The 25,531-nt window shown below is 45.6% G+C and overlaps 2 protein-coding genes and 1 pseudogene across 2 annotated transcripts in view; 2 read left to right on the top strand and 1 right to left on the bottom strand.

The window, feature by feature from the left end:
- On the top strand, positions 10,749-11,860 carry LOC110261392 (annotated as a pseudogene).
- The window catches only part of MACF1 (microtubule-actin crosslinking factor 1), a 357,742-nt gene continuing 356,419 nt past the window's right edge, over positions 24,209-25,531 (top strand). Inside the window, 1 exon segment of the mRNA XM_021095983.1 lies at positions 24,209-24,288. The gene's annotated coding sequence lies outside the window, so the exon portion shown is untranslated.
- Positions 24,290-25,000, bottom strand: LOC110261393 (translation initiation factor IF-2-like). Its single transcript, XM_021097604.1, has one exon. The coding sequence runs from the start codon at positions 24,998-25,000 to the stop codon at positions 24,290-24,292; it is 711 nt and encodes a 236-aa protein (XP_020953263.1).

Below are 25,531 nucleotides of genomic sequence, written 5' to 3' on the forward strand. Positions count from 1 at the left end.
AAACTTCCACGTTAGTGGGATCACCAGTCTGGCTGGAGTCACCAATGCAGCACTCTTGGCTGTTTAGAACGCAAAGCTGCTTCCCCTCGGGACTTTGCTTTACAGCCACTGAGCATCCAAGGCTTTTGCTGACTTATGTGTTTCTGTGGGCCAACTGGCTCACTCTGCAGGGCTTCCGCAAGAATGGCCTGGGAGCTGAGCTGTGGGCCATGTCTTGATTAGGGGTTTCTTAAGAGAAGGAATGAGCTAGCTGTTTCCTGAGATGACAGAGGGGAATTTTTTGTTTTATTTATTTGTTTGTTTTTACTGTAACTGCTCGGAACAGTCTGTGCTAAGGCAGAGTTTTGTGCTGGGAGAGAGAGAACATTTCTGCAATGATGTGCTCTCTTTCTGGTGTCATTTCCCATCTTTGTTGTGGCCAGCACTTCTTGGAGATCAAACGCAAGTTCTGAAACTGAGATAGCAAGTGAGAATCCTATGGCAATGTAATAAGGCTTGTCACTAGCAATACAAGCCTTCTGTCAGTTTAAATATAGTCGTTGAAAGAGGAGCAAGACCTATGGTCAGCTCATTACACTGTCATTACATAAGCTCCTCACAGGGGCAGGGGATGCCCAGCTTCAGCCACTTGTCACCAAGCAGAAGCACAGGCCAGGATGACTTACCTTCTCATGTTTCATGAGACCAGAAGTCTACATTTTTACGGGAAATATGTGATTTTCAAATATCACCTTTAATTTTTTATTATTTTATTTATTTTTTTCTTTGTTGGCCGCATCCATGGCACGTGGAAGTTCCTGGGCCAGGGATTCAACCTGTGGCAAAGCAGCAAGCTGAGCCACTGCAGGAACCTGAGCTTCTGCAGTGACAGCACCAAATCCCTAGCCCACTGAGCCACAAAAGAACTCCACCTGTAATTTTTGAAAGGATGTAGAACAACTTCTACTTCTGGAAAGATGGAATAAATATACTTTTCCCTATACCTCCTATTAAGCACAGATAAAAATCTGGACATTATTGGAGTTCCCTGGTGGCACAGGGGCTTAAGGATCTGGCATTGTCACTGCTGTGGCTTGGGTCACTGCTGCAGTATGGGTTCAATTCCTGACCCAGGAATTTCTGCATGCCACAGGTGTAGCCAAAAAAAAAAAAAAAAAAAAAAAAAAAAAGACAGACTGGTTCATACAAGTCAACATCAAAAAAACAAAACAAAAACAACCCAATTAGAAAATGGGCAGAAGGCTTGAATAGACACTTTTCCAAAGAAAACATATAGATGACCAACAGGCATCTGAAAAAATGCTCAGTATCACTAATCATTAGAGAAATGCAAATCAAAACCACAATGAGTTGCTCCCTCACACCTATCAAAATGGCCATTATCAATAAGTCTACAAATAACAAATGTTGGGAGGATGTGGAGAAAAGGGAACCCTCACGTACTCTTTGTGGGATTGTAAATTGGTGCAGACACTATGAAAAACAGTATTGTGGGAATTCCTGTTATGGCTTAGCACGTTAACCCGACTAGTGTCCACGAGGATGCAAGTTTGATCCCTGGCCTTGCTCAGTGGGTTAAGGATCTGGCATTACCACAAGCTGCAGCATATATTGAAGGTGTGACTTCGATCCGGTATAACCATGGCTGTGGCATAGGCTGGCAGCTGCAGCTCCAGTTCAACCCCTAGCCTGGAAACTTACATATGCTGCATTGCAGCCCTAAAAAAAAAAAAAAAAAATTCAAGAGTTCCTATTGTGGCTTAGTGTGTTAAGAACCCAACATAGCATCCATTAGATGTGGGTTCAATCCCTGGCCTCACCCAGTGGGTTAAGGATCCAGCGTTGCCATGAGCCGTGGTGTAGGTTGCAGACACGGCTTGGATCTGATGTTGCTGTGCTGTGGCTGTGGCCAGCAGCTATAGCTCCGATTTGACCCCCTAGCCTGGGAATCTCCATATGCCACAGGTTCAGCCCTAAAAAGACAAACAAACAAACGAAAAGAATAGGGAAGCTCATTCCTACCCATTAAAAAAAAAAAAAAGATACAGCTCATATCTAGCATTTCTGTGGCTATGGTGAAGGCCAGCAGCTGCAGCTTTGATTCAGCCCCTAGCCTGGGAACTTCCATATGCAGCTGTAAGAAGGAAAAAAGATTAACTCTGTGGTGTCCAAAGTAAATTCCCTTTAAACATAATGATATAGATAGATAGAAAGTATAAGAATGGAAAGGTATATCACGCAAACGTTAATCATAAGGAGCAGAAGTGGTTATACTAAGATGAGATAATAGACTTCAGAGCGTTGAAAATCACGAAGGCAAGAGAGGGATGGTACATAATGAAAGGCCAATTCATCAAGAACACAAAGCAAACCTAAATGTGTATGCATCATACAAAAGAGCTGCAAGATGTGAACCCAAAAATGGATAGGATAAAGGAGAAACAGACAAATTTACAATTACAGGTGGTGACTTCAACACCTCTCTCTCAGCAATTGATAAAACTATTAGATAGAAAATCAATAAGGATGCAAAACTCAACACCACCGTTAACCAACAGGATGTAATCAATATTTATAGAACACTCTACCCAATAATAGCAGAATACACATTCTCTTCAAGCACCCATGCAACATATACCAAGACCAACTATACCCTGGGTTATAAAATGAACTTCAACAAATTTAAAAGAATTGAAGTGATACAGAATATATGACTATAGTGGGCTCAAACTAGAAAATTGGACTAGCTTAAATTGAAAATACAGCATTTCAAAAAATTTGAGACGCAGCAAAGGCAATGCTGAGGGGGAAATTATACCCCTAAAAGCTTCTATTTTTCTGAAATAAGAAAAAGTCTTGATATGATAACGAAAAAGTTCTCAAATCAATAAACTAGGCTCCTGGAGTTCCCTTCATGGCTCAGGGGTTAAGGATCTGGTGTTGCCATGAGGCGTGGTGTAGGTTACAGACGAGGCTTGGATCCCTCATTGCTTGGCTGTGGCTGTGACCAGCATGCGGTAGCTCTGTTTGACCCTTAGCCTGGGAACTTCCCTATGCCACAGGTGAGGCCCTAAAAAGCAAAAACAAACAAATAACAACAACAAAAACTAAGCTCCTGGTCATAAACTTATACACCTAAAGAAAATTGATATAGCTGCTCCAGACATTTCATCACAAAATTGAAACTTAACATTTGCTTGGGGGCTTTTTGAGAGTAAATTAAAAATATGACCACACCAAAAAAAATCTAAGCTCTCACCTCAAGAAAGTAGAAAAGAACAAAGTAAACAAACAAAAAAGAGAAGGAAATAATAAAGAGCAGAAATCCATAAAACTGGAAAACAATATGGAAAATCAGTGAAATAAAAAGCTACTTTTTTGGAAAGATCAAAAAGTTAACGGGAGTTCACTTAAGGCTCAGCAGCTTAAGAACTTGACATAAGTGTCTGTGAAGATTCGATTCCATCCTCGCTCAGTGGGTTAAGGATCCAGTGTTGCCACAAGCTGAGGTGTAGTTTTGCAGGTGCGGCTCACATCCTACATTGCTATGGCTGTGGTGTAGGCTGGCAGCTGCAGCTCTGATTCAACCCTTAGCCCTGGAAATTCCATATGCTGCAGGTGTGACCCTAAAAACAATAACAACAACAAAACAAAAAACCCACAAATCTATAGCAAGACTAACAAAAAAAACAGAGAAGATAGGATTTTATTTTTTTTATTTTTATTTTTTTTGTCTTTTTAGGGCCACACTCATGGCATGTGGACCTAGGCTAGGGGTCGAATTGGAGCTGTAGCCACTGGCCTACACCACAGCTTCGCCAGATCAGAACCACATCTGCGACCTACACCACAGCTCATGGCAACACTGGATCCTTAACCCACTGAGTGAGGCCAGGGATTGAACCTATGTCCTCATGGATACTAGTTAGATTTGTTTCCTCTGAGCCACAACGGGAACTCCAAGATAGGAATTCTTTTTTTTTTTTTTTTTTTTTTTTTGTCTTTTTGCTATTTCTTGGGCCACTTCTACGGCATATGGAGATTCCCAGGCTAGGGGTCCAGTCAGAGCTGTAGCCACCGGCCTACACCAGAGCCACAGCAACGCGGGATCCGAGCCGCGTCTGCAACCTACACCACAGCTCACGGCAACGCCAGATCCTTAACCCACTGAGCAAGGGCAGGGACCGAACCCGCAGCCTCATGGTTCCTAGTCGGATTCGTTAACCACTGCGCCACGACGGGAACTCCAGGAATTCTTAATATCAGGAATAAAACAGAGGCTATCATTACCGATTCTGCAGATATGAAAAGATAAATAAGGGAATACTATGAACAGTGTTACACACATACATTTGACAGTTTAGGTGAAATGGACCATTCTTCAAAAAACACAAGCTACTGCAACCCACCCAATTTGAAGTAGATAATTTGAATAGTGTTGTAACTATTAAGAAAATTGAATTTATAATTTTAAAATTACCAAAAAAAGAAATTCCCATGGCCAGATGGTTTTGGTGCAGAATTCTACAAAACATCTCAAGAAGAATTAACACCAATTCTGTGCAATCTTATCCAGAAAATAAAAAAGAGGAAATTTTTCCTGACTCATTTTATGAGACCACTACTACCTGATGATAAAACTAGTAAAAGACTGTTTTAAAAAAAAAAAAGGCAATTACAGGAAATTCCCGTATGGCACAGCAGGTTAAGGATCTGGTTTGCAGCACAGGTGGCAATAGCAGTATGGGTTTTATCCCTGGCCCAGAAACTTCCACATGCCACAGGCGTTCAGGGGGCAGGGGGAGGAGGAATATACATATACATATATACATACACACACACACACTCACACACATATATATACACTACTCAGCCATAAAAAGTAATGAAAAAATGCCATTTGCAGCAACGTGGATGCAACCAGAGATTCTCATGCTAAGTGAAGTAAGTCAGAAAGAGAAAGACAAGGAGTTCCTGACAGGGCTTATTGGTTAATCTGACTAGGATCCATGAGGTTGTGGGTTCAATCCCTGGCCTTGCTCCGTGGGTTAAGGATCCGGCATTGCCGTGACCTTTGGTGTAGGTCACAGACTCGGCTCGGATCCCACATTGCTGTGGCCGTGGTGTAGGCAGGCAGTTCCAACTCTGATTTGACCCCTAGCCTAGGAACCTCCATATGCCATGGGTTCGGCCCTAGAAAGAAAAAGAAAGAGAAAGACAAGTACCATATGATGTCACATGTGCGGAACCTAAGATATGGCACAAATGAACCTATCTACAGAACAGAAACAGACTTACAGACGTGGACAACAGACTTGTGTTTGCCAAAGTAGGGGGGAGGGAGAGGGATGGACAGGGAGTTTGGGGTTAGTAAATGCAAACTATTACATTTAGAATGGATAAGCAATGACATCCTACTGTATAGCGGAGGGAACTATATCCAGTCTCCTTGGATAGAACATGATGCAAGATAATATGAGAAAAAGAATGTAGGTGTAGGTATGACTGGCTCATTTGGCTGTACAGCAGAAATTGGCACAACATTGCAAGTCAAGTATACTTTAATAATAATTTAAAAAGGCAGTTACAGACCAATATCTTTCAATATGGATATGGGTACAAAAATTCTTTACAAATTACTGGCAAGTAGAATTCAGCAATACATAAAAAGATTATATACCATGACCTAATGGGGTTTATTCCAGGGATGCAAGGCTAGTTCAACATTCAAAAATCAATTTATACAACATCATAAATCAATAATACCCCAATAAAAAATTTTTAAAAATCAGTTAATGTAGTCCAACACATTAGCAGAGTAAAGAAAAATAAATTGATACAGAGAAAACACTTGACAAGATTCAATACCCACTTATGATAGAAACTCTCAGAAAACTAGGAATAGAGGGAATTTCCTCAACTTGACAAGGAGTATCTACAAAAATCTATAGCTAACATCATACTTAATGGTGAAAACCCAAATGCTTTCCCCCTAAGAATGGCAACAAAGTAAGGATGTCCACTCTGACCAATCTTATTCAACAGTGCTGGAAATTCTAGCCAATGCAATAAGAATAGGAAAGGGAATAAAGGGCGTACAAATTGAAAAGGAAGAACTAAGCCTGTCCCTGTTTGTAGATGACATCACGATCTATATAGAAATCCCAGAAGCTCCCTTGTGGCTCAGTGGGTTAAGGATTCAGTGTTGCTGTGGTGCAGGTCCCAAATGTGGCACAGTTTCAGTCCCTGACCCAGGAACTCCCACATGCTGCAGGTGTGGCCAAAAAGAAAAAAGAAACAAAGAAAATCCCAAGGAGTTAAAAAAATTCATAGAACTGGGAGTTCCCATTGTGTCTCAGTGGGTTATGAACTTGACTAGTATCCATAAGGATGCAGGTTCGATCCCTGGGCTTGCTCAGTGGGTTAAGGATCCAGCACCACCTCACCTGGGTGTAGGTCACAGACACAGTGACCTACAGATCTGGTGTTGCTGCGGTGGAGGCCAGCAGCCGCAGATCTGATTCAACCCCTACCCTGGGAACTTCCGTTTCCGCACGTGCGGTCCTTAAAAAAAAAAAAAGGCAAAAAACAAAACTCCTAGAACTAATAAATGAGTTTGGCAAGGTCCCAGGATACAAGGTCAAGATACAAAAATCAACTTTATTTTTATGTATTAGTAATGAACACATGGACACCAAAATTAAATTAAAAATACAGTTACACTGGAGTTCCCTTCATGGCTCAGCAGGTAATGAACCCAATAGGATCCATGATGACACGGGTTTGATCCCTGGCCTCACTCAGTGGGTTAAGGATCCGGCATTTTCATGAGCTGTGGTGTAGGTCACAGATGCAGCTTGGATCTGACGTTGCTGTGGCTGTGGCATAGGCCGGCAGCTGTAGCTCTGATTCAACCCCCAGCCCAGGAACTTCTATATGTTGCTGGTGTGGCCCTAAAAAGCAAAAAAATAAATAAATAATACAATTCCACTTAAAATACCTTAAAAAAAATAACACTATGAGGCAAGTCAAATAAAACATGGTGAAATCCACAAAATGCTTTTGAAAGAAATAAAAGAATATTTAAATAAATGGAGAGACATTCCATGTCTATGATTTAGAAGGCTCATCATAGTAAAGATGTCAATTTTCCTCAAGTCAGTATGCAAGATTAATGAAATTCCTTATCAAAATCCCAGCACAGATTTTTTTGTAGGTATAAAGAACATTCTTCTTCTTCTTCTTTTTTTTTTTTTTTTGTCTTTTTTTGCTATTTCTTGGGCCGCTCCCACGGCATATGGAGGTTCCCAGGCTAGGGGTTGAATCAGAGCTGTAGCCACCGGCCTACACCAGAGCCACAGCAATGCAGGATCCGAGCCGGTCTGCAACCTACACCACATCAGCTCACGGCAACGCCGGATGGTTAACCCACTGAGCAAGGGCAGGGACCGAACCCGCAACCTCATGGTTCCTAGTCGGATTCCTTAACCACTGCGCCACGACGGGAACTCCACAACATTATTCTAAATTGTGTAAGAAGGAGTTCCTGTCGTGGTTCAGTGGGAACGAATCTAACTAGTATCCATGAGGACTCAGGTTTGATCCCTGGTCTTGCTCAGTGGGTTAAGGATTCCTTAACAGTTAAGGCAGCTGTAGCTCCGATTCGAGCATTAACCTGGGAAACTCCACATGCCAAGAGTGTGGCTCTGAAAAGCAATAAATAAATAAATGAATTGTATAAGGAAAGTCAAAGGTACTAGCATAGCTAAAACAATTTAAAAAAAGAAGAAGAAGGTGGGAGGAAACCCTGTACCCAATTTAAAGAATGATCGTATAGCTGCAGTGATCAGGCTATGCAGTATTGGCAGATGGTGGGATACACAGATCAATGTACCAGAATAGAGAATCCAGAAATAGCGGCATGCAGTTCAATAGAGAAAGGAATTGGAGGGTGGGGACATCAAAACATCCAACTCCTCCAATCAAACCTCACATTTTATATAAAAATTGTCTCAAAATGATCACAGACTTACATATAAAATTATAAAAACTTTAGAAGTCAACATAGGAGAATATCCTTAGTACCCAAGGGCTCAGAGAAAAGTTCTCAGGCATGACACCCAAAGCATTTCCATAAAAGAAAATTAATAAATAAAGTGGACTTCATCAAAATTAAAAAAACTTTTGTTCTGTGAAAGATCCTGTTAAGAGGATAAAAAGAGAAAATACCAGTGGGAAAAAATATTTGCAAACCATATATCTGACCGGTGACCCTAATCTAGAATATATAAAGAACACTCGAAACTTAACAGTAAAAACTCCCAAAAAAATCTAATTAGAAAAGAGACAAAAGTCTTGATGGGACATTTCACCAAAGAGAATCCAGATGGCAAATTAGCATATGAAACAATGTTCAACATCACTAGCCACTAGAACAATGTAAATTAAGACCATCCAGATCAGTGGCTGCCAGGGGATAGGAATGATGGGGAGAGGGTGCATCTGCAAAGGGCTAACACAGGGAGCTCTTTGTGGTGATGAAGGCATTGTCACTGCACATTATGAGAACAGCTAAATAAAAAGTAGTGACCTGAGTTCCTATCGTGGCTCAGCAGTTAACGAACCCAACTAGCATCCATGAGGACTCGGGTTCGATCCCTGGCCTCCCTCAGTGGGTTAAGGATCCGGCGTTGCCGTGAGCTGTGGTGTAGGTTGTAGATGCCACTGTGGCATGGGCTGGCGGCTACAGCTCGGATTCAACCCCGAGACTGGGAACCTCCATATGCTGCAGGCACAGGCCTAAAAAGACAAAAAAAAAAAAAAAAAAAAAAAAAAAAAAAGTAATATCAAATGCTGGTGAAGATGTGGAAAAACTGAATCTCATACACTGAAGGAATGTAAAATGGCTGCCACTTTGTAAAATAGTTTGACTTTTTTTTTTTGTCTTTTTAGGGCCACACCCACGGCATATGGAAGTTCCCAGGCTAGGGGTCAAATCAGACCTGTCGCTGCCAGTCTATACCACAGTGCACAATGCCAGATCCTTAACCCTCTGAGTGAGGCCAGGTATTGAACTTGAGTCCTCATGGATACTAGTCGGGTTCTTTACCGCTGAGCCACGATGGGAACTCCCTTGATGTTTTCTTAAAAAGTTAAGCACACATTTGCCATATAATCCAGAAATTGCACTCTTGGATATTTATCACAGATAAAAGAAGACTTGGAGTTCCCACTGTAGTGCAGTGGATTGAGAATCTGCCTGCAGTGTCTCAGGTCGCTGGGGAAGCCCTGGTTCAATCCCCAGCCTGGCATAGTGGGTTAAAGGACCTGGCATCTCAGAAGCTGTGGCTTAGGTCGAAGCTGTGGCTCAAATTCAATCCCTGGTGGGGGAACTTCCATATGCCACGATGCGGCAAGAAACAAAAAGAAAAATTATGAGAGTTTCCGTCGTGGCTCAGCAGAAATGAATCTGACTAGTAACCATGAGGATGCAGGTTCAATCCCTGGCCTCGCTCAGTGGTTAAGGATCCAGCGTTGCCGTGAGCTGTGGTGTAGGTCGCAGACGAGGCTTGGATTTGGTGTTGCTATGGCTGTGGCATAGGTCAGTGGCTACAGCTCCAATTCGACCCCTAGCCTGGGAACTTCCAAATGCTGCCAGTGTGGCCCTAAAAAGACAAAAAAAAAAAAAGAAAAAAAGAAAAAGAAAAGAAAAATTATGTCCACATGAAAACCCATAAGTGATTGTTCTCAGCAGCTTTATTTGTAATAACCAAACCTGGACACAACCAAAATATGTCTCAATTAAGTCAACAGTTAAACAAAGTGTGCCATATCCATATCATGTGTAGTCGGCTAAATGCCCCCACCACTAAGAGACATGTCCACCTCCTGACTCTCAGACCTGTGAACGTGACCTTATTTGGGAAAATGTTCTTTGTAGTGTGATTAAGTTAAGGATCTCCAGATAAGATCATTCTGGATTATCTGAGTGGGCCCTAAATCCAATGGCAAGTGTCGTAATAAGAGACAGAAGAGAAGACACAGGCATAGTGGAGAAGGCTGTCTTAAAGTGGAGGTGGAGATTAGAGTTAGGCAACCACCAGCCGAGGAGCGGCCAGAGCCAACAGAAGCAAGGAAGGATTCTCCTTTAGAGCCTTTGCGGGGAGCGTGACACCTTGATTTGGGACTTCTGGCCTCCAGAACTATGAGAGAATAAATTTCTGTTGCTTTTAGCCTCCAACTTTGTGCTAATTTCTTATGGCAGCTCTAGGAAACAAATATACCGTGGAATACCATGCAGCAAAGGCAGGGAGCAAACTTGATCCAGCAGCAACTTAGATGGATCTCAAGGGCTGAGGGGTAAAAAACCATCTCGAAAGGTCACATACTGTGCAATTCCACTTACATAGCATTCCTGACAGTCAAAATTGTAGAAATGGGAGTTCCCGTCATGGTGCAGTGGTTAACGAATCCAACTAGGAACCATGAGGTTGCAGGTTTGATCCCTGGCCTTGCACAGTGGGTTAAGGATCCAGCGTTGCCGTGAGCTGTGGTGTAGGTTGCAGGCGCAGCTTGGATCCTGCATTGCTGTGGCTCTGGTGTAGGCCGGTGGCTACAGCTCCAATTGGACCCCTAGCCTGGGAACCTCCATATGCCAAGGGAGCGGCCCTAGAAAAGGCAAAAAGACAAAAAAAAAAAAAAAAATTGTAGAAATGGAAAACATTAGTGGCTGCCAGGGGATAGGAATGATGGGGGGAAAGTGTGACTGCAAAGGGGTAACAGAGGGAGCTCTTTGTGGTGATAGAACACTCTATACCTTGATGGCAGTGGAGGTTACCTGACTCTAAAGGTGATCAAAGGACACAGAACTATCTATTTACATCACATGTGTACATTTCCTGTTCATGATATTGTACTATGATTATGTAAGATGTAATCACTGCGGAAAACTGAGAGTACACGCAACCCTTCTGGACTGCCTTTGCAACTTCCTGTAAATCTGTAATTATTTCAAAATAACAAGTTTTTTAAAAGTTTGATAGCCTGAGGGAGCTTTTGGGGGTGATATACAATATGTTCTGTTTTTTGGTCAGTTCTTTTTTTTCCTGCTTTTTAGGGCCTCACCCACGGCATATAGAGGTTCCCCCGCTAGGGGTCGAATTGGAGCTGTTGAGGCCTACACCATAGCCACAGCAATGCCAGGTCGGAGCTGCGTCTGCGACCTACACCACAGGTCACGGCAACGCTGGATCCTTAACCCACTGACCAAGACCAGGGATCGAACCTGCATCCTTGTGGATGCTAGTCAGATTCATTAACCACTGAGCCATGATGGGAACTCCATGTTATGTATTTTTATCGTAGTAGTGGTTACAGGGGTGAATACAACTCTCAAAACTCTAACCAGACCCTTAAAATGGGTACATGTTATTTGCTTGTGAATGACACTTCAGTAAAGTTGGGGTATTTTAAGTTGAAAAACAAGTTTTTTTCTCTTCTAGAGACAGCATCTAGAGGCCTTCAGAAGGGTTCAGCATTTGACATACTATCAAAGGTTCTCCTACAGTTCAACCTCTAACAAAGCTAGGCCATCCTGAACTCCTGGTAATAGAATCGTTTACCTCTCTACTGAGAAGGTTGGGAAAGCACTGAAATCTACCTACAGCAGGTGCCCAGGCCAACTTAAAGGAGTTCGAGTGGTGAGAGGTAAAGTTCTTAGGAGCTTGTCTAAACAAAAAATATGTCATCGGGGGGTGTTCATGATGGGGCCGAGCCTGCTTTCCTTATTGAGGAGCAGAAAATTGTTGTGAAAGTGTTGAAGGCACGAGCACAGAGTCAGAAAGCTAAATTTAAAAAATGAAGCATTTTCGGAGTTCCCGTCGTGGCTCAGTGGTTAACAAATCTGACTAGGAACCAAGAGGTTTCGGGTTTAATCCCTGGCCCCGCTCAGTGGGTTAAGGATCCGGCGTTGCGGTGAGCTGTGGTGTAGGTCGCAAAAACGCAGCTCAGATCCCACATTGCTGTGGCTCTGGTGTAGGCCAGTGGCTACAGCTCTGATTAGACCCCTAGCCTGGGAACCTCCATATGCTGCAAGCCTGGGAACCTCATATGCCGAGGGAGCGGCCCTAGAAAAGGCAAAAAGACAAAAAAAAAAAAAAAAAAAAAGAAAAAGAAAGAAAAAATGAAATGTTTTCAAGTAATCAAAAGCTGAAACAAAACCAAAACCAAGCAAAATTTAAAAGTAACAACAGGAGTTCCCATTATGGCTCGGCCAAGTAAGGACCTTGCATTGGCATTGGCATTGTCTCTGTGAGGATGTGGGTTTGATCCCTGGCCTTCCCCAGTGAGTTAAGGTTCTGGTATTGCCGTAGCTGTGGTGTAGACCACAGCCATGGCTCCAATTGACCCCTGGTCTGGGAACTTCCATATGCAAAAAAAAAAAAAAAGAAAAAAAGAAAAAAAAAAGAAAAAAATGAAAGAAATTTGATGTCTTGATTGGCTTAGGCTTCGCTTACAAGATCCCTCCCACTGGGGTGGAGAACAAGTCCAGAGCTTGAATCCTGGACCTTTTTCTCTTTCCTATAACCGAGCTTTATCTTGGGCCAGGTCCAGGCACTTGGTCCCTGCCTGACACTCTTGTCTGATTTCATCAGGGTTTTGACCAACCCTCTCAGAGACTAGAGTTCATTCATTCATTTAGTAATTCATTTATTCATTATTGAGCATTATGGGCTGGATAGTATTCTGGAGACGAGGAATATAGCAGTGACCAAACGCACACATTGCTTGGTAGAGCTTACTGTCTCTCTTGGAACCAATCCCTGTGGCTGAGCTCCATTTTCTGCTGCTTATGTCCACAGCCCATTGCCCAAATGAAAAAGAGCTGCAAAGCAACTGGCTTTAATCCTGACACCTAAAAGACAGTGCAGTATTACAGAACATAGTTTGGGGAGCTTTCAATCAGCCTCATCATTTACCATGCCACCCACCCTTCACTCTTTTCTGGCCCCTCCTGGCTCTCCTCAAACACACAAAACTTATCCTTGCCATTCCGGCCTTGCCACCTCTACTGTTTCCTCTGCCTGAAACGTTTTTCCTCTACTCTGTCCAATGCAGAATCTACTCTACGTGGCTCCTCCAAATTGAGATGGGCCATACATGTACAACACACATGAGATTCTGAGGACTCAGTTCACAATAAAAGAATTTTAAACATTTAAGTAGTGTGTGTGTGTGTGTGTGTGTGTGTGTGTGTGCGCCTGTCTTTTTAGGGTCACACCCAGCGTCATATGGAAGTTACCAGGATAGGGGGTGAATCAGAGCTGCAGCTACCAGCCTACACCACAGCCACAGCAACTTGGGAATCGAGCCACTTCTGTGACCTACGCCACACAGGTCATGACAACAGTGGATCCTTAACCCACTTATCAAGGCCAGAAATTGAAACCACATCCTCATGGATACTAGTCAAATTTGTTTCTGCTGAACCACAACGGGAACTCGTAAGTAATATTTTTTATACCGATTACATTCTGAAGAGGTGATTTAGGGGCGTGTCAGATATGTAGGATTGTTGTGAAGACAGAATATACCAATATTTGAAATATATTATTGAAATATATAGTTAAAGTTAATTTTATCTGTTGCTTTTTACTTAAAAAAAAAAAAAAAGAAAAAAAGACTTTCTGGAGTTCCCGTCATGGTTGAGTGGTTAACAAACCCGACTAGCATCCATGAGGACACAGGTTCCATCCCTGGCCCTACTCAGTGGGTTAAGGATCCTGCATTGCCGTGAGCTGTGGTGTAGGTCGCAGACGCGGCTCAGATCCCATGTTGCTGTGGCTGTGGCATAGGCTGGCAGCTACAGCTCCGATTGGACCCCTAGCCTGGGAACCTCCATATGCCAAGGGTATGGCCCTAAAAAGACAGGAAAAAAAAAAAAAAAAAAAAAAGGCTTTCTTTTTAGAACAGTTTTAGGTTCATAGCAAAACTGAATGGAAACTACAGAGGGTTCCCATATACAACCTTCCCCCATAAATGCACAACCTCCCTGACTATCAACATCCCATACCCTGTTACCTGCCATGAACTTACACTAACACATTTTATCATCCAAAGTCCTTAGTTTACATGAAAGTTCATTTTTTTTTTTTTTTGGCCACACCCTCGCACATGGAAGCTCCTAGGCCAGGGATCAGACCCACATCGTAACAGTGATAACATCAGGTCCTAACCCACTGAGCCACCAGTGAACTTTGCAGGTTCACTTTTAGTGTTGTACCTTCTGGGAGTTTTGATAAATGTGTAATGATGTGTGTCCACCATACAGAATAGTTTCACTGCCTAAAAATCTCCTGTCCTCTGCCTATGCTTCCCTCCCCCGCCCATAACCCCTGGTAACTACTTTGCTTTTTTATCTGTTTAATGTGGACACCAGGAAATTTAAAATTGCATGTGTGGGCGTTCCTGTCATGGCTCAGTGGTTAACAAACCCAACTAGGATCCATGAGGATGCGGGTTTGATACCTGGCCTTGCTCAGTGGGTTAAGGATCCGGCGTTGCCTTGAGCTGTAGTATAGGTCACAGACACAGCTCGGATCTGGCGTTGCCATGGCTGTGGTGTAGGCTGGCAGCTACAGCTCTAATTGGACCCCTAGCCTGGGAACCTCCATATGCCACAAGTCCCTAAAAGGACAAAATAAATAAATTAATTAATTAATACAATAAAATAGCTGTTCTCGCCGTCATATCTTCCTTTCTACTTTATTCTTCCTCCTATCAATTATTATTATTATTTTTTTGTCTTTTTGTCTTTTGTTGTTGTTGTTGTTGTTGTTGCTATTTCTTGGGCCGCTCCCGTGGCATATGGAGGTTCCCAGGCTAGGGGTTGAATCGGAGCTGTAGCCACCGGCCTACACCAGAGCCACAGCAACGCGGGATCCGAGCCGCGTCTGCAACCTACACCACAGCTCACGGCAACGCCGGATCGTTAACCCACTGAGCAAGGGCAGGGACCGAACCCGCAACCTCATGGTTCCTAGTCGGATTCGTTAACCACTGCGCCACGACGGGAACTCCCCTCCTATCAATTATTAATAACTCGGAGTTCTCGTCATAGTTCAGCAGAAAGGAATCTGACTAGTGTCCATGAGGATACAGGTTCGATCCCTGGCCTTGCTCAGTGGGTTAAGGATCTGGCGTTGCCGTGAGCTGTGGTGTAGGTCTTAGATGCAGTTTGGATCCCGAGTTGCTGTGGCTCTGGCATAGGCTAGCTCCATTTCAACCCCTAGCCTGGGAATATCCATATACCACAGGAGCGGCTCTAAAAAGACAACAAAAAAATTATTAATAACTGCATTACAGCACAAATTTAGTTATTTGCTTAATATCTGTATCCCTTATTAGAATTTAAGTTTTATTTATTTATTTATTTATTGTTGGCTGGCTTATGCCACAGCCACAGCAACACAGGATCCGAGCCACATCTGCGACCTACACCATAGCTCACGGCAATGCCAGATCCTTAACCCATTTAATGAGGCCAGAGATCAAACCTACATCTTCATGGATAGTATTCAGATTTGTTTCCATTGAGCCATGATGGGAACTCCCTGAGTTTAAGTTTTATGAGGGCAGATACTTCTTTGGTCTTTTCATCACTGTATCTTTAACAATACCTAGCACACGACAGGCTCCAATAAGTACTTGTTTAATTAATTAATGTTTCATTGTCAACAAAATCCAAAGGTCTCTTGTGTCAAGTAGCTGAAATGACAGCAGTGATGATGACAACAATAAGGAAAGCAATAGCCTACATGTCTCCTTGTCACTCTTTTGAGTGTAAGGAGTCTTGAGAGTAAGGAATCTTTTGAGAGTAAGCCACAGCGTGCCATAGTTTGATGTGAGATATCAGTTCCTAGACCAGGGATCGAACCCAGACCATACTGGTAAAAGTGCTGAATACTAGCCACTAGACCACCAGGGAACTCCAGGAGACTATAGAATCTTAACCAATCTTCTTTGTCTCTCTCTGGTCTGAAGTGGTCCCCGGTCCTCATGACCAGAGGAAAAGCCATCACTGACTGGCTTACTTAATGTCAATTTCATTCCTTTCCGTGTTCAACTTTTCAACCACTCCCCTCCTTACTGAATGTGGCTTCTCCATTGTTCCTTGACTCTCCTGATTTTTCTCCTGCCTCTCTGGGTTCTTCTCTTCCACCTACCCCTTAACTGTTGGTACAGCTCAGGGCTCTGTCCTCAGTTCTCTTCTCTCCTCACTCTTTATACTTGCCCTGGGTGAAGGCAACGTGGATTCACTTTCTCCTGATGCAGACAACTCCCAAATCTATGTCCAGCCCTGGCCTTTCTCCTGAGCTCCAGACCTGGCTATCTCCATTGGGAAGCCCAAGGGCACTTCAAAGGGAACATGTCTAAAAATGAACACAGCATCTTTCTCTCAAATCTGCTCCTCCTTCTATGTAACCTTCGAGAATGACACCATTAATCTGCCAGAGACAGAAATCTGGAAGTCATTCTTGGCACCTCTTCTGCCTCACCCTCCAAATCTAGTTCATCCTAAGTCCTATTTATGACCTTTTTTTTGTTTCCTTCTTTTTTAGGCCCACATCTGTGGCATGTGGAGGTTCCCAGGCTAGGGGTCAAATCAGAGCTTCGGCTGCTGTCCTATGCCACAGCCACAGCCACAGCAACCCGGGATCCCAGCTGCGTCTGTGACCTACACCACAGCTCATGGAAATGATGGATCCTTAACCCCCGGAGCCAGGCCAGGGATTGAACCCATATCCTCATGGAGAGTAGTCAGGTTTGTTAACTGCTGACCCACAGCGGGAACTTCCTGTTTATGCCCTTCTATATACCTTTAATGCTATGCACTTCTCCCCACCTTCACCACTACCACTCTTGTCCAAGACCTAATCCAGTCTTGCCAGGACAAGTTTAAATGTCTTCTAACTGGCACCTATCAGTGGCTTTCTCAGTCAGTTTAGCCTCCCCGTAGTCTCTTCTCCTAGAGCACCTAGAGTGATTTTTTTATCCTAGAATGCATATTGGATGAAGTCCCTTTCCTGATTAAAATGTTAGAATGGCTATCATCAAAAGGACAAGTAAGGAGGTCCCTGGTGGCCTAGTGGTTAAGGATTCAGTGTAGTCACTACTGTGGCTGGAGTTTGATCCCTGGCCTGGGAACTTCTGCATGCCATGGGTGTGGCAAAAAAAGAGTCAAATGATAACAAATGTTAGTGAGGATGTGGAGAAAATGAACTCTTGTGCATGGCTGATGGGAATGTAAATTGATGCACCCATTATGAAAAATAGAATGAAAGTCCCTCGAAAAATTAAAAGTAGGATTTTCCGTCATGGCACAGTGGAAACAAATCTGACTAGGAACTGTGAGGTTGCGGATTTGATCCCTGGCCTTGCTCGGTGGGTCTCAGATCTGGAGTTACTGTGGCTGTGGTGTAGGCTGGCAGCTGTGGCTCTGATTAGACCCCTAGCCTCCATATGCTGCAGGTGCAGCCCTAAAAAAAGCAAAAAATAAAATAAATAAAAGTGGAACTACCATATGATGCAGCAATCTCACTTCTAGGTATACATCCAAAGGTAACGAAAACAGAATATAAGAGATATCTTCACTTCCATGTTCACTGTAGCATTATTTATTGTAGCCAGATCTGGAAACAATCTGAATGCCCATCAGCAGATGAATGGATAAAGAAGTTGTGGTATATCTATTCAAGGGAATATTATTCAGCCATAAGAATGAATGGAAATCTGCTGTTTATGATGACATGGAGGGACCTTAAGGGCATTATGATAAGTGAAATAAGCCAGACAGAGAAAGGCAAATACTGTATGACATCATTTATGTGTGGAATCTAGGGAAAAAAGTCAAACTCTAGAAAGAGAGAGTAGAAAAGTAGTTGCCAGGGGCTGGGAAAGGGTGGTGAGGGAAGCAGGGAGAGGTTGGTAAAAGAGTACAAACTTTCAACTATAAGATGAACAAGTTCTGAAAATCAAATATAAAATATGATGACTATAGTTGATAACAGTGTGTTATGTAATGGAAATTTTCCAAGTGAGTAGTACTTAAAATGTTCTCACCCCTCCAAAAAATAAAAAGATAAATATGTGAGATGATGGATATGTTAAATAAATAGATGGGTGGGGGAATCCTTTCTCAATGTATATTGTACCAAATCACCATGATGTACACTTAAAATATGTTACAATTTTATATGTCAAATAAACTTCATTATAACTGAAAAAAATCAACTCTCCAATGGCTCCAGATGGAATCTGGGAGAGAGTCTGGAGTCAGATGAGCTGCTGTCATACAATGAGGTCCTGGGAGAGTGTGAAACCCAACATTCTCCATTATCTCTCCTGGCTACTTCTCCAACCTCATTTTATTTTACATTTTTCTTTTCCTTTGTATGGCTGCGCCTGTGGAGTATAGAAGTTCCTAGGGTCGAATCAGAGCTGAAGGTTTGGCTTATACCACAGCCACAGCAACACCATATCTGAGCTGCATCTTCGACCTGCGCTACAGCTTGTGGCAACGCTTGATCCTTAACTCACTGAGCGAGGCCAGGGATTGAAGCTGTATCCTCACAGAGAGTTTGGGTTCTTAACTCACTGAGCCACAATGGGAACTCCTCCAGCCTCATTTTGGGCAATGTACCCATTAAGCTGTCTGCTCTTGCTGCCAATTTCTTGAGCACCCTACCTTCTCAACCTCAGGTCTTTGTACTCACTGATCTCTCTTCTGGTAAGTCTCTTCCTTTGCTGTCCTCACTGCCTTGATTCATTTATTTAAGCTTTTATTCCTTTTGACAAGTATCTGTGGAAAGCCTACCATGTGCCAGGCACTGTAGGGATATAGCAGGGTCCTCACTCTCATGAAGCATGCTGGTGGGGGAAACAGAAAATAAACAAGTCAATACATAAGCAAGATGATGGCAAAATGATAAATGTTATGAACGAAATAAAGTTTAAAGGAAGTGGCTAGTTTAGATAGGTCCACAAAGGCCTCTTCGTGAAGGTGACTTGGAAGTTGAGTCTTGGATGATGAAAAGGGCAGCAATTATGCAAAGATTTTAGGGAGGGAAATTCCAGGCTGCTAGAATAGCTTTGCAAAATCCTAAAATGAGGATGAGATTAGTTTATTAAAGGAGCAGGAAGAAGGTCTGATTTGCTGAAATCCAGAGACCAAGAGATCTTGAGATTATTGAGGCAAGGGCTGGATCATGTAAAGCATCATGAACCATTATCATGAGTTTCCTTTTCTTTTTTATGTTTCTTTCTTTTTTTCTTTTCTTTTCTTTCTTTTTTTTTTTAGGGCTGCACATGTTGCATATGAGAGTTCCCAGGCTAGGGGTTGAATTGGAGCTGCAGCTGCTGACCTATGTCACAGCTACAGCAACTCAGAATATGAGCTGCACCTGTGGTCTACACCATAGCTCACGGCAACCCCAGATCCTTAACTCACTGAGCAAGGCCAGGGATCAAACCTGCATCCTCATGGATACTAGTCAGGTTCATTACTGCTGAGCCACAATGGGAACTCCACAAGTTTTTATTCTAAGTACAAATTGAAACTGTGCATGACATGAAATGATTGTATGTTTTAAAAGATTCACTTTTGGCTGCTTTGTGGATTGAAATGAAGTGGGAACAAGAGTGGAAATGGAGATGATTCAGAAGGCTCATGCAGTTGTTCAGGTGAGTGATGGACTGAGGGAGGAATAGAGAAATGAAAGAAGTAGATGAATTTGGGATACATAATGGAGGCAGTTTGTCAGATCTTTCTGACAGGGATGAGGGGAAAGAGGGGAAGAAAAATCAAGAGTAACTACTAGATCTTTAACTTGAGTAAATGGGCATGGGGTGGAGCTGTTTTTGGAGATGGCCAAGAAGGGGGAGGGGAATGGTTTTGTGGGTGGTAGGGGGCAGATATCAGGAGTTCTAAGTTCCCATCGTGGCTCAGTGGAGACTAATCTGACTAGCAGCCATGAGGATGCAGGTTCTGTCATGGCTCAGTGGTAATGAACCTGACTAGTATCCATGAGGATGTGGGTTTGATCCCTGGCCTTGCTTAATGGGTTAAGGATCCAGCATTGCTGTGAGCTGTGGCGTAGGTCGCAGACGTGGATAGAATCTGGCGTTGCTGTGGGTGTGGTGTAGGCTGGCAGCTGCAGGTCTGATTTCACCCTTAGCCTGGGAACCCCCATATGCCACAAGTTCAGCCCTAAAAAGGCAAAAAAAAAAAAAAAAGAGTTCTCTGTGGGCCATTTTGAATTTCAGGTGCTAACAGACATCCAGGTGGGGATGGGGATGTCAAGGAGGCAGCCGGGTGTGAGTCTGGAGCTGGGAGGAGAGAGATGAGAGCTGGAGAGAGAGATGAGATATAAGCCTGGACGGTATTGGTGCATGGATGGGAGGAATCAGAGAAAGGTGGGAGGATAATGCTCTAGGCGGAGCTTAGAAATCCATAAGGTCCCTCTCAGCTTGGGGATTCTGTGCTATTCCCTCTGTTTGGATACGCGTCCTTTACAGGGCTCTAGTCTACCCATGCCCATGTTTTATCATCTTCACTTTTGGTCAGACACCTGTCCTATTCCAGAGGGTCCAGAGGAACAGGTGGGGAGAGAGGAGTATCTTGGAAGGAAAAGCCGGTATGGCAGAGCAAAGTTTTCTGTGAAGCTTCTAAAAAGTGTCCCTTCTCTGTGCTGCCTCACAGGGCATCCTGTACTTTCCCCATCGCAGCATGAGTCAGTGAAACTAAAATTGCCCTTTTGCTTGTCGTCTCCCACCTAGACTGTGAGCAACACCGCATTTTCTAGTTCATTTTATTTATTATTATTTTTTTTGGTCTTTTTTGTCCTTTTAGGGCGCACCCACGGCATATGGAGTTTCCCAGGCTGGGGGTCCAATTGGAGCTCTTGCTGCCACAGCAATGCCATATCCGAGCTGCGTCTGCGACCTACACCACAGCTCACAGCAATGCCAGATCCTTAACCCACTGAGCAAGGCCAGGGAGCGAACCTGCAACCTCATGGTTCCTAGTGGGATTCTTTTCTGCCGCGCCATGATGGGAACTCCTCTAGTTCATTTTAAAAATGAATCAGTACATGTAAATCAACTATACTTAAATAAAAGATAAATTAAAAAAATTTTTTTCAAATGTATCAGCACACAGTTTAGTGTTTGGCACTGTGTTGATGCTTAATAGTGTTTGTGGAATGGATGGGTTAGAGAGTGTGTCATTCTTCTGATGTGTCTGGAGAGCTGGTGGCCCAAGCAGCAATCTGGGAACCCAGTTCAGAACTTCAAATAGGCCCGTGCATGAGAAGTTGTTCTGGCACCTCTCCAAGGAAAGGACCCCGCTCAGGTGTACAGGGTAAGAGGTTCCTAGTTGTAAGGCCACTAACTTCTGGAAAGAATTGGCGGAGATCTTCAGTTGGTGAAATAAGGGACAGTAGAGGGGAATCCTTATCAGGCTCAGAGGACATTTCCAAGTGCCTGCTTCCTTTATCATCCTGTGAATCCTCAAGGACAAAGCCCTGATCGGATTCACGTCCGTGTTCCCAACAGAACTCAAAACTGTCCCCAGCACATAGTATTCCTCAATAAAAAACTGCTGAAATGAATCAAAGCCCAGTAGCCCAGGGTTACTGGCCAGCGGCCAGCTGCAAAAAGCTTGGCACATTTCCACCAGCAGCTCAGTCCCAGGGTGGCACTGCTGGAGCCCCAGGGAGACACAACTGAACGTCCTAAGTCCCAAGTGCAGAAGCTTCCGGAAGCTCCACCTTCTCACAGCCCACAGCATGAATAATTCAGGACAGGACTGTTGGTCAGATTCGGGTACGACATTGAGGTCGGAGCGGAGGAAAACCTTTAGAAGCTCTCTAGCCAGAGAAGCTGGGGCTACAGGCTTCCTGGGGGACTTGACAGCCCTCCCCCATGAGCTCTCCTCACTCAGCTGAACCCCATCTCCCAAGGCCCTGCCCACAGACCCCCCGGCCCCTGTGGAGACTCAGCTTCCAACCCAGATTCCCCACATTCTTGCTATGCTTTCAGCTTCTCTTCCCCCTTGGCACCCATGTTCCCCTCTCACCAGGGAAAGGCTTTTGTACTCATTTCTAAGCTAAGAATGATTCCTTTATGGCGTCTTCAGCTTTATGCCTCAAGGCATAAAGGAGCTTTGGAACCGGGCTGGAGAATTCTCCTGGGCAGAGGCCTCTGCAGGCTTCTGTGGAGAGACCTCCTACACAGGGACCTGCACCACCGGCCCAGGTACCGTTTAGATTACAACTGTGGACCCCTGACCTTTCTCTGGAAGTGTAAGCAGTACCTGCGGTCCAAAGAAAAGAAAACTTCCTTGACTGAGTCAAGGGACTTGGGTTCTTTTCCTTGGCTTCAGAATAGTGCAGATTGATGGTTAGAGTGTGAGGTTTGGAGGCAGGCCTGCCTCTAACCAAACCTCAACACTAGTTTGCTTTGTGGGCTTTCATAAGCTATTTAACCTCTCAAAGTCTCTGTTTCCTTTTTTTTTTTTTTTTTTTTTTTTTTTTGCTATTTCTTGGGCCGCTCCGCGGCATATGGAGGTTCCCAGGCTAGGGGTCTAATCGGAGCTGTAGCCACCGGCCTACGCCAGAGCCACAGCAACGCGGGATCCGAGCCGCGTCTGCAACCTACACCACAGCTCATGGCAACGCCGGATCGTTAACCCACTGAGCAAGGGCAGTGACTGAACCCGCAACCTCATGGTTCCTAGTCAGATTCGTTAACCACTGCACCACGACGGGAACTCCAGTCTCTGTTTCCTTATTTGCAAAATGAGGATAACAACGGCACCCACTGCACAAGGTTATGGGGAGGTTTTAACAAGATAATATACACTAAATACCCAGGGCATTGTCTAGTCTTTAGTAGGAGTTTAGTAAATGGGAGTTTCTCTCCATAATTTAATGGGGGAGAATGCATGCAAACAGAAATTCTAGAAGGTTTCAGTGAATGGAAATCATCCCTTCCCGGGATCCAAGCTTCTTTACCGTTTGCTAAGACCATGGCAGTAGCCACTCAGCATAATTATCCACACCTATCTTGAACCTGTCCTTGGTTTCTCTAACTCTTTTGCTTTTCACCTTCCTTGGCTGCTCATAATTTAGAGCAAATTTCTTAGCTTGAAGGTCAAGGGTCTCTGTAAGTTGGTCCAACCCACATTTCCCCACAGTTATGGTGGAAAGAACACAGGACGGGGAGTCTATAAAGATGTGGATTCCAGTGCTGGACTGGCTACTTCCTTTCCAGATGACTGAGTAAATCATCTAATCTCTTTCTATATATATCCAGAAATTCGAGTATTGATCTTAATACTGCCTCATGGGATGTGCTATGATTTATAACTACTTGTCCATCTTTACTGCTAAGCCCATTGCAGCCAGTGGGCAGGGACCATATGCATCTTTCTCATCACTATATCCTCAGCACCCCACACAGGGCTTAGCAAGGGTACCGATTTGTTGAATGAACAAATGAATGAATAAACAGCATAGTGAGGATGAGATGTGGCAGGTCGCAAGTGAAGCACCTTGCACAGTCCCCAGGGGGGCCGCCCAAATGGTAGCTGTTGCTGTGCAGATTCCTAGGCAAACACCCTCCCTTCTGGATCTGTACTAGGATAGCAGTGAAGGCACTCCTGGCTCTTACATTAATGTATTACTAGGCAAAGCATACAGAAGGAGCTCAGTAAATGTTTTCTCAGGGGGCGAAGGCTCTTCCGAGGCTCAGAATGGAGCCACTCTTGTCTAAACCAGCGTCTGAGTTTCTTCTTGAGGCCTGGTTCCCTTCTGCCCTTTACCCCTCGGGGAAGATGGGGCCTCCTTCTGGTCCCTCCTACATTCTGTTCCCAAAACCCTGCGGGTAAGTGGACCGGCAGGGCGCTCTAGTGAGTGGAAACAGGAGCCCCAGGAACAGGGAGGGAATATGGGTTTAGGGGAAGCAGGCAAAAGGGGGGCAGGTAGAGAACTGGGTCCCAAGCCTGAGACAGCGACCCAGGGATCCAGGATGAGGAGCTCCAAGGGGGCGGGCCGGGTGAGCCCGGCCCAGGTCAGCGAGAGGCCGCGGGGCCGGGACAGAGAGGGCGCCGGAGCCGAGGGCGGGGACTGTGGGGGTGTGAGTTGGCCTCGAGAACACGCGCGGCCGCAGGGGAGGAGTCACGGGGGTAAGGACCGAGAGAGAGGACCCGTGGGCAGCGAGAGACGCGGGGTCAGTGCGGAGGGCACTCGGAAGGGGCCGCGGGTGGGGTGCAAGGCGAGGAGCGCGCATCGGGGGGCGGGGGGCGGCGTCGGCGCCGGGGGTGGGGGAGCGGGTTGGGCGGCTGCGCCGGCTCCGCTTCAGCCGCCGCCGCTAGGGCGCGGGGGGCGGGGGGCTCGGCGCCGCGAGCTCGGCCATTGTGGGAGCCGCTCCCCTCGGCTCGGCGGCGCTCCCCTCCGCTGCGCTCCCGCCCGGGGCGCGCCCCGCCACTGCCGCCGCCTTTGCTGCTGCGCGGCCGCCGCCGGTTCTCCGCCGCTCCGGCTCCCAGGGTAAGGCGCGGGGCTGCGGCAGGCTCCCCGCTCGGCTGCACGGGGTTCGTGGAGGCGGCCGGGGCGCGGTGCCTGATCGCGTGGGGCGGCCGCGCCCGAGCCTGGGGAGCGGACGGCATCGCGAAGGCGGGTTGACAGGCGCGGGCATCGCGGCCGTCCGGGCCTCGCACCTGCAGCCCCGGCGGCGGGCGGCGAGCGGCGGGCAGCACCGAGCGCGCGGACCCGGGGTTCTCCAGGCGAGCGCTGCCCGGGCCAAAGGGAGGCGTGTTCTCCGGGAAAATGGGACATCGAGCCTTCGCGGGCCGGGAGAGGCCGGGCGGGGAACGTGGCTTCCCGGCCCCAGGTCTCGGCCGCTGGCCCCGGAGCTGGCTCGGTCCTTGGTCGCGCGTCCGCATGGCGCGGCCCCGCTCTTTGTCAGACGCGCGCGGCGGGCACGCGGACCCACCCGCGTCTCCCCTGGCTCCCGGTGCGCCCCTCCCCCAGCATGGGGTAAGGGTTAGGGGCGAGAGGGTAGGCCCGCCACGGGAAAGCTCCAGGTGAGGTGCCTGTCGCCAACCTGGCCTGCGACCTTCGAGGTGGGTTAGGGGCGTGGGCGCGCGCTCCTGTGAATCGGGGATTGATGAAGTGGCTTAGGTGACCGAGGGGTGGGACGAGAGCCCCGAGGTCATCCAGGTGTTTGCGGGGGTCGGGAACCTGACCTGGTAAAGCCTAGGAGGGACGGTTTCTCAGGGAGGAGGCCTTGGATGAACCGGCCTTTGTAGTAAAATGGGCGTCCGGGGAGGAATGGGCGGTTCTGGGAGAAGCAGGTGGTCCGACAGGAGGGGCGTTTTCCTGCCCTGGGCTGAGGGTAGGGATGGAAGCACTGCTGAATCTCCCCGAGGTGGGGGCGGTAGTTTCTGCACCTGACTTGGCTAGAAGAGGTGGGA

This window comes from Sus scrofa, chromosome 6 (assembly GCF_000003025.6).
Source record: "Sus scrofa isolate TJ Tabasco breed Duroc chromosome 6, Sscrofa11.1, whole genome shotgun sequence".
Lineage (NCBI taxonomy): Eukaryota > Metazoa > Chordata > Mammalia > Artiodactyla > Suidae > Sus > Sus scrofa.